The 12222-nt window shown below is 54.1% G+C and overlaps 1 protein-coding gene across 1 annotated transcript in view; it reads left to right on the top strand.

Annotated features, from left to right (window-relative positions):
- TCERG1L (transcription elongation regulator 1 like) overlaps positions 1-12222 on the top strand; it is a 137786-nt gene that overhangs the window by 88964 nt on the left and 36600 nt on the right. Inside the window, exons 5-6 of the mRNA XM_033130863.1 lie at positions 4786-4877; positions 8024-8112. Of these exons, the coding sequence (XP_032986754.1) occupies positions 4786-4877; positions 8024-8112 (181 nt within the window). The remainder of the gene's footprint in view (positions 1-4785; positions 4878-8023; positions 8113-12222) is intronic.

Consider the following 12222-nt stretch of genomic DNA (forward strand, 5'->3'; position numbering starts at 1 on the left):
CGCTCGTCAAGCCTCATTTAGAAGCATATACAGTGGCCCTGAGTGGGTCCTTTTTATCATCTATAACATGAATTTCATTTTCCCTTATTTTATTGTCAAAAACTTCAAAGGAGCCCAATGCCACTTAAATTAACAAATCATTTTAGACCTCCCTAGTGGTTTGCTTTGTAACCTGGAAAATAACTCGCCTTGTCCATTTTTCTTTTGTGTAAAATGGGATGGTTTCCTACTTTGCCGAAGTGGTGTGCAAATCATTTGAAGTTGATGCTTATGAGGACGGTGTTCAGAATAGAATCCCATCCATCGGTCTCCCTAAGATGCCTCTGTAAGTGGAGGGCACGTAATTTGTTCTTGGAGGTGAGAAAATTCACACATAGAAATGGGGTCACTAGCTTGTGGCAAACAGAAAATGGAGCCCCAGTGACTCCAGGATTGTCCCCTGCCCCCCCTCAGGTGCTACGCAGGCCTTTCTAGGAAGAGAGGTCATTGGAGAGAGTCGCCCACACGACCCGTCTGCAGAGCTGTCCCGGTGTCACTCCCCATCGCTGCAGGAGAGGCCAGAGTGCACAGAGCTGGTGCTGTGCATTCTCTTTGCAAACCCTCCCCTTGACAGCCGGTGGTCTGCAACAACCAGGACCGCGTCATCCTGCTGTCCACTCCTACCTACAGGCACCACCAGAGTCATGTGGTGCTGACTGTCCGGGGTCAGGGGTCTCCTCAGTCTAGGAGGCGATGGCTCACCTAACTACTAATTCTGTCCGAGGTCACTACTGGCTTTTCAGGGGAGAAAAGTTTCATCCTCTGTGGCGCCCCGCTCCTTAGGGCTAGTCCATCTTCTAGGTTAGGAGTGAGCCATTGTCCCAGCAGGAAACCCCAACAGCATGTTCTCCCAGCCCTCCCTCCCAGGTCACGCTTTGTCCCGTATTCCTGTGGGATATGCTCCAAGCAGCTCGAGAGAGTCTGTTGACTTTTGGAATCCTAGAAGCAGAAGAAACTTAAGAGATCGGTTTATTTTATAGATGAGGAAACTGAGACCAAGAGAGGTCAATATTTAGTGAATTAAAATTAGGTTGAATCTCAGAATCGCCCTTTGAATTAGGAGAGGCTGACATATGTCTCATGCCTTTTTGACAAGTTAGACAAGTTTGACTTGCCTGCAATGGTTCTTTATTTTAATATATTTAACAAAGCAATTTTTTTGGATGGTTAAAGAACCCTAGTGCTTTACTGAACCTAGGTCTTCTGTGCTGATGCCAGGGAGGGAAATACCCGGGCTCGCAGCCCCACCCTGCCGCGGCGAAGCTGCCTCTGGTCTGCGGCCTGATGCCAGATGATGGCAGATACTTTGTGTCTTCATGGTTCTGGGACTTTAAGATAACAGGTGGCTTAGATCCGGACTAATGACCAAGACGTGATGTGCTTGGGAGCAGGCTGTGGACGCTGAATAGGACGAGAGCAGGCCCACCTCGTTCTTTTAGAGAAATGAAGCTGGTTAAGTGTCCAAAGCCACATCTTGCCAAGAGAAGGGACATGGTTTTTTTCTGATTTTTGTCAAGGGGATAAGTTATTGCCACTATTCACCTTCCAAGTCTCTTGTCCTGTGCTCCCCTCTGGGCTCCCTCACCAATTCCTGGGCATTTTGTGGGGAGAAGCTCACTTCTCTCCACAAAGAGCCGGGATTGTGTTTGGTCCTACATGGGCAGTGACTACACACTTGTCAGTTGATTGACGTGGGGCTTTCAGCCTGGACCCCTGTGCTCCTTGCAGACATCCAGGCGACCTACCCGGTCCTGGTCACTCAGCGGGTCAGGAGGAAAATCAAACCAAAGGCCATTCGAGAGCAATGCGGATCGCAGAGCTGGGCTGGGTCAGTAGATGGAGCGCACGGGGAGAGATTCCCATCCTGCCTCTGTCGGAGCCCGGAAACGTCTCCTATGTGCCCCTATGTACCTTAGCACCCAGAGTCAACTTGCTGACTTTCTTCCACAAATGACTTTTCCTGGACACTCAGGACTATTTATGACAATATCATCAGAGTTTGTGGAGAGGCCCAAAGCAGGAGCACTTAAGCCTGTCGGAGTGGACCCCAGAAATGGCCCGCAGAGAAAAGCACCTCCACAGTAGGATGGCTGCGCCACGGACGCAACGGCCGTGAGGGAGCCCAGGGTCTGCGGCTCAGCACACACCTCCAAGGTGGCTGCGACCTGCGACGGTGAGAGAACCAGCATTGAGGAGACGGCGCAGGGCAGGCCGCACACGTCGTGGGGATTCTGGGGGATGCATGTGACCGCCCAGCTGTCTTCTCAAAGAAGCAGCCACGATGGGAAACGCAAAGCCACGGATCTCAAAAGTCACATCGGAAGAGGAGACTTACAAAGGTTGACTGTTGTCAGTAAAAGAAAGGTTAATGGTTTCTGAGCTGCTGAGGGAACGGACACACGTGCTCCCGTCAGAAGAGAGCACGGCCAGCGTGTGGCCACGCTGGATGTTGTTCTCATGCCTGTCCACGATGCGGGTTACTCACTTCGTTCGTCGAGAAGACATGGCGAGCCCTTGTAACAACCGCTCTGTCTGGGCAGTGCTGCCGGCTGCCACAGAGCAGGCGCCGGGACCAGGACGCCACCCTGCTCTTCCCTGGCATGGCCTGTGCGGGGTCGAATGCAGTCCACAGCGAAGGGGCGGAAGAAGCCACCCGCACAGGTCCAGCCATAGAACAGGTCCCAGTCCTGTCACAACGCACATGGACTCTGGGCTCACAACCCAAACATGCGACGTCATTCAAAGTTCAAGCTTTGCTGCCCCTTTCCTTGGACCTGCTTGGGGCTGGGTCTCTGTAGGAGGGGAGGAGGGTGGGATCGGTGTGTTTTTCTTCCCTGGCCCCAGGTCCTGCTGCTCGCTCTGGGGAGTCTCCAGGGACTCACTGGGGTTCCCTGCGGCCGACCCCTTCCTTTCTCACGGGCGCTGTTCTGGTGGCTCTCTCCTCTGTGGCCCCACACAGGCGCACAAGCTTCTCTGGTGTGTCTGACCACCTGGGCGCTGCTCCCCACCCTGTCTCCTCGGCTGCAGGTGGGGAAGAGCTGGAGTTCCAGGACGGGTGCCACCTGGGTAAACGGTGCCACTGGGTAAACGGTGCCCCACTTTCTTCCTAGCTGGTGGTGGCTGCATCGAGGGCCTGGGCTGAGGTCATCACAGCTCCATTGTCACCTGGTTACAAGCATGCTCCGTCAGATGAGGGGACGGGGCAGAGTACCTGGAAAATCTGTTGTCGATCGAATCCAGTCCCCCACACTTGCTCTGTGAGTTGTGACACTGGAAGAGGAAGACACCGGGGCTGAGGGTCATGAGGTCTCCACCTGCCAAACGTTCTCCGCAGGACAGCGTGGGCAGCCACGGAGGAAGTGTGGCCAGAGGGCTGGACGTTGGCGCCATCAGCTCCATGAGCTTCTGCCTTGTGCAGACACCACACCTCAGTGGGGACCAGACATTTTGTCCAAGTCCAGAGCTTTCCCCTTGGCACTGCTCTGCCTCTGAAGTACGATTGTCCCCAGGGTGTCCCCAGAGTGAGGTGAGTCCCCACTGCGGGCTGTGGATCAGGCTCTGCAGCCATTTGTTTCCAGGGGCAGACGCTCACTGGGCTGGACAGCTGGACCCCAGGTGGGCCCCCAGCCTGCGGGGCCCCTTCCTGCAAACCTCCTTCCCAGAATGGGGCAGACGAAGCCAGCAGTGGAGCAGGAGGATGGGATGGAGGTGAAGTGGGCACTGGTGGCCCCATCACCCCATCGCCCCCCAAGTGCAGATGCCTGGGCTTGAAAGAGGCCTCAAGGCACCGTTCCTGCCACTTCCTTTGTGCACGCGCGCACACACGTGTTTACACACATGTGTCCACACACAAGGCACACACGTGTGCACACAAGCACGTGTGTGCGCACACACATGCACATGTGTACGTGCACACACGTGCACACACATGCATGTGCACACACACACTCACGCACACGCTCATGTACCGCGATGCTCACTGAGCTCTCGTCCTCCCTGCAGCCGGGAAGGATCTACCGGGACCTTTCTGTGCTGCACAACCTGTAGCTCCAGGTCGAGGGGTCGTGACCTTCGAGCTGGTGGGAGAGACGCTTCCCGGGTTTCCTCAGTGAATGTATGTGTCAGGCTGGTGTGAGGCTAAATGGTTTGGGTTTTCCTTCTAATCCTTGGTGTTAACAGCGGTTAATCTTGCTGTCTGTCGTGGCAGCTCTGTACCACTTGCAGACGTCTGAGAACAAAGATGGAATGTAAACTTCCTTTTCATATTCAGAGTCTTTTCCATATTCGGCATCCACGGTTTGACACTTCCCTTCCCCCTCCCAAAGGTCGTGGGGGCCGACCTGAGGCAAAGCCAGAGCCCGTGTCAGTGGTGAGCACACAGACATCGGGCCCGGGCGGCCCTCGGTGGCCACCAGCCGCTGAAGCCTAAGAAAGCCTGGCTCTGCTGTCACATGCTGGCTGTCCCCGCCAGGGAGCCCGTGTCCCCTGTCCAGAGCCACTGTGGCCGGGTGCACGAGGCTTGGCCAACAGCGTGTGGCTGGTGCCACATGCCACACGGCCAGGGCAGTGATGTCATTGGAGAAACTCGTCCCGAGGCTACAGTCCAGGGGACGCGACAGCACACCTTCCTGTGGAGGCAGTGTTTGCCAACTGAGCTTTCAAGGCCACGTTTTGCCCTTGTTTAGCTTTTCCAAAATGATGTGACAAATGGTGTGCTAATTCATGGTGATTGTTTTGCTCCAACAGAAAGAAGCAGGGAGCGAGGCCCAGCGCCCTGCGCCCCGACCCTGATGCTGCATGCGGAGAGGAAGCGCCCGGCCAGGGACCACGGAGACAAGGTTGGTGTTGGCCGAGCCCGGGGTCGGGAGGACTGGGGCCGGCCCACCCGTCACTCCTGTTCCTCACACATGGCTCTGTGAGGGACGCTTAGCCAGGCCACTGTGTGACAGTCAAATCCCAAGATCCTGAGGTCGCCTGGGAAAAAGGCTGAGGCATCCGAGAGCTGTGATGGGAGCAGCCCGGCCATGCAGCGTGGGTGTGACCCTGGCTCCCAGCTACTCACCCCCAGCAGTCAGGAGGGTACCACGGCCGCAGGGTGGCCGGGCTGCAGGCAGAGACCACTCAGGCAAGGCCACGGTCTTGTTTGGAGTTTACTGTTAAAGAAAAGCCAACACATGTTTGTTTGAACACATTCTGGCCTTAGGCCTCCTCTACCCGTTTGCCAGACGGGGTTTTAAGGACTGACCATGAAGAATTGCTGGTTTGCCTTCACCTGAATAACCCAGGAGGTTCGCTTTTACGGCTGCATTTGAAAATCTCAAATGGCATTTAATTTGCCCAGAACTGTCACGCACACTGGAGGCCTCTGGTCTGAGCAGTGTTTTGCTAACTTGCTCTCTCACTTGACTTTTGTCAGCTCTCAGCACAGGCCCGTGACATCTCTGTCCCCGCTGGTTTTTGTGCCAGTTCCCCATAGCGAGAATTCCTGGCACCGTGGCCGGTGCCCACAGCTTCTGCCCCGTCGTGGGTGCCGACACTAATGGTGTGAACTGGTCAGGAACGTCAGTGCAAATTAAACCTTTGCTCCCTGGTGTAGGGCTTCTCTGCAGGAGACCAGCGTCCGTGCCAGAATCACATATTTCTTAATCAGACCGTCTTTCCAGGCCCGGAACGACTTTCTGTATCACTCTGCGCGTCTAATTCACTTTTATTACTGTAGCCTGGAAGGGCAGCGTCATGCCATGATTCGCCATTTTTGTCATCAACAGGAAGTCATCACCCTCGAGCGCCTGGTGGAGACGGCCTCGGTGATTAGCAGCACACAGTCCCAGCGTGGCCAGATTTAAGTGTTGGTCCCGTCACAAATCACCTCCCGCCATATTTCCTTGAGTAATTAGCGGGGTAATCTAGTACTCGGGGGCCCCCACTGGGTTGCCACTGTTCGGTTTGCTTCATAATGAAAATCTCCCCTCGTTTTTCTAATTGGATTAGTAATATAAACTCTGCTCTTCATGAATTTTTTAACACAGCTCCTTCTCAGCACTCCCTGTTATGCTAATTATTCTTCCTGACCTTATTTTATCACAGGAAACAAAGACATTTGCTACTACCCAAAACTTCTAAAGAAAATTGTTCTTAAACTTGTGAACTTAGGCTTAATTATATAAATTACAAGTCATTTATTCAGTGTACTGATCTGTGGCAGTGAACACAGGGCCCCAGGGACACCCAGGACAGCCGTGGATGGACACGTGTGGATGGAGGACCCCGCGTTTCCAGCGTGGTTTCTCTATCGGCTCCCGGTTTGCTCGGAGACCATGCAGGAACTTTTCCGGGTGCGTGTTGTCATCCCAGGACTTCTCATTCTTCCTCCCGCGGGCTCTGCCAGCACTGGCTGTTCATCCCAGATAACGCGAGCCCTCTAGGTCCTCGTCTCAGGGATGGGCGGTGCCCACGGTGGCAGCTCCCTCTGTTGTCAACGGTTTGACGAGAGCCCGTTTACGTGCTTGAGATGTATCTCACGTGGGCTTCTTTTACATTTTTGTTTGAATTTTATGTTTCAGTGCTTCCATCACCTGGCTCTTTCCTTTCTAACTTACTGTGTTTGTAAGGAGTCCAAGACAATGGAAGTGAGCCCGGGGGCCCCTCGAACAAGTGTGTTGGCTTTTGGTGCAATCGCTGTGCCTGGGGTGGCTGACGCTGCGTGGGTGCCCACGTCCAGATGTGGGCCCGTTGACTTCACTCTCCATTGATCATTCAAACAAATGGTTTATCTCCTCAACTTCACTGTCTCATACGATGGTAGACACAGAGACCCTAAAACTTTAGGGTGACATCCTTTTTTTTTTTAATGAACCTAGAGCTTTAATGTCACCTGCCACTCTCAGCACACAGCCTACTTTTGCTTTGGATAACACGCTGGTATTTTTTAATCTCACCTGCTCTTTTATCTTGTTATTCTGAGTTTGAGATTAAAACCACAGAAAGAGGTGGCAGAAGGATGAGTCCGTCACCACCATGGGGTTTCATTCCCGTCTCATCACTGCTCCAACATCGAGATGACGCTTTTCTCACGAGCGCCCCGCGGTCGTTTTGCGTCGCGGCGGAGGGGCTTGGTTCTGCTTTCTCTCACTGAACTGCTGTCTGTCGTGCATCCGTGCAGCTAATGCGAATCTTGGGTCCATGTTTGTGTTGGAGTTATAATTGCCCACATTTTCTAATTGAAACCAACTTGTGTTTCTCTCTAAATTCTATCCATAATGAACAGTGATCGAGTGTTCCAGCCATATTTGTCTTCTTTCTACTTGCAGGGAATAAATCTTCATTTTCCTCAGGTGATGAAATGTTAAGCGTTCTTTCCTTTCTAAATGGAGACAGACACAGAGTGGTTTTCAAATCCAGCTGTGCATCATGATGACCCCACGATGTCAACGTCCCCTGAGCTCTGCCCCCAGCTACACGCTTGAGGAAGGACACAGTCAGGGAGCCACCAGACTCAGCGAGGACACGGGCTTGTCCCTCCTGCCTCCAAGGGGAAGGATGGGCCCCCAGCTGCACCCAGGAGCCCCCGCAGCCTTGAGCCTCCCCGCTGCCATGGAACGCAGTGTTTTGGTGGCACAGTGACTCCAGTGCTGAGTCAGTCAGTTTCTGGAGGTGAATCCAGTGGGCTTGTCTGCCCCCACGATGTTCACGGCTGCCGGTGCCTGTCTCGTGTCTGCAAAAGCAGACAGTTTAGCCCACTCGGGATAATTAGGGGGCTGCCTTCGTTGCAGTTCTTCAGCACAGTCTGTTGTGCCATGAATTCTGTATTCTCAGCATAATTGCTTGTCCCTTTTGCTTTGCTGCACTGAGCAGGTCATTATCTAGTGGCTGCTGAAGGCAGGTCTGTCTGCAGGAGACCTGTTACTCCTTCCTTGGTTGCTGGTAATTGAAGATGAGTGTTTAAACAAAAATATAAAAAGCACTTTTCTCTTTCTGTTGAAAGGAGCCTCCATCGATCCTGGTGACAGCAGAGGACAGCGCAGCAAAAGGCAACAGACCGGTGGCCTCCACCCCCGTGCCCGGGTCCCCCTGGTAAGATGCCCTGACACCTGAGAGCAATGAGACACGGCCTTACCTTGTCCCAGGGTTTGCTTGCTGTCACCACAGGGAAGGGCACGCTCCTTAGGTAACACTGTGGTTTCAAAAATTAATTTGCAGCTCATGGCAGGAATAGGTGTAGACTGTTGTCGCATTCTGCAGGAAGGAAAATAGCATTTTAGTAATAAGTTATTGTGCTGCAATACATCTGCAGATATACATTCAAATAATGGCACTGTTTCATATCCACCAGTGAAACAGCCTGCAGAGATGTGGCGAGCCTCCAGCGCCAAGGACCACTCGTTCCCAGGAAGGGGTGAGTGGCCGCTGCTAAGGAGCCCTGTGCTGGGCCGCCCCGGCCACCCTGGGAGAGGGCTCTCGTCTTTGAGATTGCCACACTCAAAATATTCTCTGCGAGGGAACGCCGTCTCTGGTTTTTAAAAATGCTCTTTTATAATCGAGTAATTTGGAGGCAAAATGAAAAGGTTATTCCAGTAAAAATTAGTTTTAAAACCAAAGATTAGAGTGCAGGATATAGCTGGTAGGAGCAGCTAATTTAGGGAACTGAATAAAAAGCAGTGGCGAGTAATGCGCCGTGAGATGTCAGTCTGGTGTGGTGTGGCTGGTGACAGCAGTGCCAGAGGTGCAGGTGGGGCGTCTACCCTTCCCTGGCGCTGCCCCCGCCCTGCTCACTGTTGTGACCCTGCTGTGCTCTGGAGAGGCGTCCATGCCTTCTACGCCAGGTCCCGGCCTCCCGCCCTGCACCCCGGGCACGCCGCTCCGGGAAGGGCCTCCTTATAGGAACAGTGTGCCAAGAGCAGCTGGTTCTGGGTTCTCCCAGCACTTCTGAGTGTCCTACCATCCAACTCAGTTCCAACAGGACCCCCACAGCGAGCCCAGACCCCGTAGGGTAAGGGCTCAGTCACAGGAGATGCCTGCAACTCTAGACCCAGCTGCATAGGGCGTCCCCGGGGTCCTGCCTGGCTGACTGCAAATCTGGGGTTCCCCCAACCTCCCCTCAGGTGTGAAGATTTGTTGAATGACTCACGGAGCTCAGGAAAGTGCTTAGTTACGGCTACAGTTTTATCATACAGAACACTGTTCAGGCACGGCGATGGAAGAGGCCACAGGGCAGCCCACGGGAGGGGCACAGCTGCCCACCCCTTCCGGGACCCCCTCCCATGACATCACTGTGCCCACCAGCGGAGGCTGTGAGCCCTGCTGTCCAGGGGTCCTTGTGGCCAGCTCCTTCCAGAGCCGGGAATGACCACAAGCCTGGCCGAATGATGAGTGGTCTCCAGGCCCCTGCCAGGCGTTGGGGGTGGGGCTGAGGGTCCAGGCCCCTCCTCCAAGAGTCACCTCCTTCACATGGACTCGGGAGTGGCCCAAGGGGCTCGTCACTTATAACAGGCCCTCCTCCCACTCGGCAAATCCCAAGGGTGTTTGGAGCTTGATGCCTGACCTGGGATAGAGACCAACGTCGCTTTTTCATTTTGTGCAAACTCTGGGTCTTCTGTAACCCATTTTTCAACAAGTCATGTTTGGGGGGGTTGGGATAACTCCAGCATGAGCATGTGACCCTGTCACACTGGATCCCAGTACTGCCCTTGGGGATGATAATTCTGTAGAAGACGTGACCTTGAGCTCTAGAACCTTCTAAGTGTGGAAGCTGCGGCTTTTCTTCCTCAGTAAGACCCTGTTACAACGCAGAATGCTGAGTGGGACCCTGGAAGTGACACCGTCTCGCTGTCACCGTCCTCGGCTGTTGCTCCTCCTCGTGATGGGCCCTTTGCCTGTAAATTATCAATCAGCGTGCCACCTTCCCGGGCTTCTGGCTGAGTGACAGCCATGTAGTGGACCTGCTCTCTGGCTGGCTCCTCAGCCCCAGCAGGAAGGGGATGGGAGGCCTTTTGGGAGAGCCCACTGCAGGAGGACAGCCGGTGCTCTCAGGTGCCCGGAGCAGCTCCAGCCACGTGTACCTGTGACTCAGGACTGGGCCTGCTGGTGGGAACAGTGCTCTGTCCCCAAGGTGACAGAGATGCTGCTGGCACCTCCCTGCATTCTCAATCGTGGCAAAGGGAACCTTGACCTTGCAGGGTGAAGGGATAGCACCAGACCCCGGCTTCTCTGATGACTTAGGTTCCTGACTGAGACGTGACTGTGTGTGGCCTGGTGTGATTACCTCATTTGTCCTGGCATCGCGCACGCAGCAACCCCCGTAACAACACACTTTACTGACACCACAACCTGCCACCAGGAAAAGAGGTCCCCTACCCCAGGAGCTGTGCCTATTTTGCTCAATTAACTCATGTCACCCACTGCCAACCCCACCCTTGGGTTTTGCTAGAAGTAGTCAGTCCAGGTCCTCAGGGAGACGAAGGGCAGAGCGACCACGGGGGGTGTGGGAAGGCCCAGCCTGCTGCTCCATCATCAGTCATCCTCCACCTTAGGACCCTGGGATTGCCAGGGTGTGGTCGGGACAGCCTCACCCAGATGGAGGGTCCCAGGGGCCGTGGTCACCTCTAGCTCTCTGACAAGCAGGGTGCACAGTGAGGGGTTCCATGTGGAAGTGGGGTGGCAAGAGTGCTGGGCAGTGACGGCTCTAAGACACGACCCCTGGACACCTGCGGGCACTGTCAGCTGCAAAGGACAGGTGAGCAGGGTGTCCGAGGGGCAGTGTGCCTGAGTGTGTCTCCACCTGTCAGAGCTCCCGCCCACATCCCGTTTCTCCCTCCACAGTGCGTCCTCTCCACGGTGGTCCCTTGTGAGTCAAACACGAGTTCCCATTGCCACCTCAGGGAGTGGTCCCCTGAGAAAAAGGAGGTGGCCCAGGCTGCCACGTTACCTACAGAGCATAGCCTTAAGCTCATGCCAGCTCTGCCCTGACAAAAATTAGGCTTTCTAGAGGCTTCGGGCTGAGCAGGTGGGGGCTATAGGCTCAGAAAGGGTTCCTCCGTACTGTCCCAGGGCTGCATGGGGACAGCCGGGGTCACACGGGAAGGGAGATTTGGAACCTCCTGAGAACATGTGGAATGGAAATCAAGGGATCGTCAGTCGACAAACTTTCTCGTTGTGGCTCCGTGTTCAGTAAACGGGCTCAGAAATGGAAAGTTTGGCAGGACAGCTGGGTGGACCTCACCCCATGTGGCGAGTCCTTGGAGGGAAGAAACTTGCTTTGAAAGGTCACACTTTTGCTCCCTGGGAAACTCACTGGGAAGAGACGGGGTTGTGTCAACTGGTTTGAGGAGACGAGGAAGGTAGGGTGCTCTCTCCTGCTCTGTGCAGAGCACTAAAGGGACACGCGGAATGTCCCACGCAGGCAGCTCGTGGCCTTAGATATTCTTACCCATGTGTGAGTCTCTGTTCTGACTGCCAAGGAAGACGGCCAGGCGCATGGCCTCCCTGGACGTGACACGCAGCACTTCAGAAATGCAAAATCAGTGTCCTGAAAATGAGTGAAAGCAGAGAAACAGCCATCTAACTGTTCTCATCCCAATGCCCACGTCACTTTAACCAGTCAAGACAGGTTCAGAGCCCAGAAACATACACTTAGCCAGCTCTGCTCTTCAGAATGTCAGTCAGCTTCGTGGTATTGGGAGGTTTTCAGGACGCCATCATCCCAGGCACAATACTCTACGAAGAAAAAGAAAAAGAAGCCTGCATTTGAACTTTTATACACACTTGCATCCGATCCACCTCTAAATGCTTGAAGACTGAGCTGTCTCACAGCTGGGGTTGCAATGTCACTGAATTAATTCTCCAAATCCGCTGTGGCTTTTCGGTATGATCAGGCCAGAATGGCATCGTGTTGTCTTTTAAGGAATTTCTGTTTCTTCTTCGTCTCCTCCTCCTCCTCTTTATTTTCAGTAATTTGGCTTTTGACCCACATGGCAATTTTGGAAGCTTTACCCACTCTATTATTGGGAGGTGATTAGAACGTTTTCCTTGGAATTGTTGAAAATATGGGAAAATGTCATGGGGGCGACTCGGTCCTGCCAGGTCAGCCCCTCCCCAGAGCCAAAGGGGGGAGAAACAGGAGAGGAGAAAAGAGAGTGACGGGCACACGGGCTGCCTTTTCAGTTCCCAGACCTCAGCCCTGGGGGT

The sequence above is a fragment of the Rhinolophus ferrumequinum genome, chromosome 16 (assembly GCF_004115265.2).
Source record: "Rhinolophus ferrumequinum isolate MPI-CBG mRhiFer1 chromosome 16, mRhiFer1_v1.p, whole genome shotgun sequence".
Classification (NCBI taxonomy): Eukaryota; Metazoa; Chordata; class Mammalia; order Chiroptera; family Rhinolophidae; genus Rhinolophus; species Rhinolophus ferrumequinum.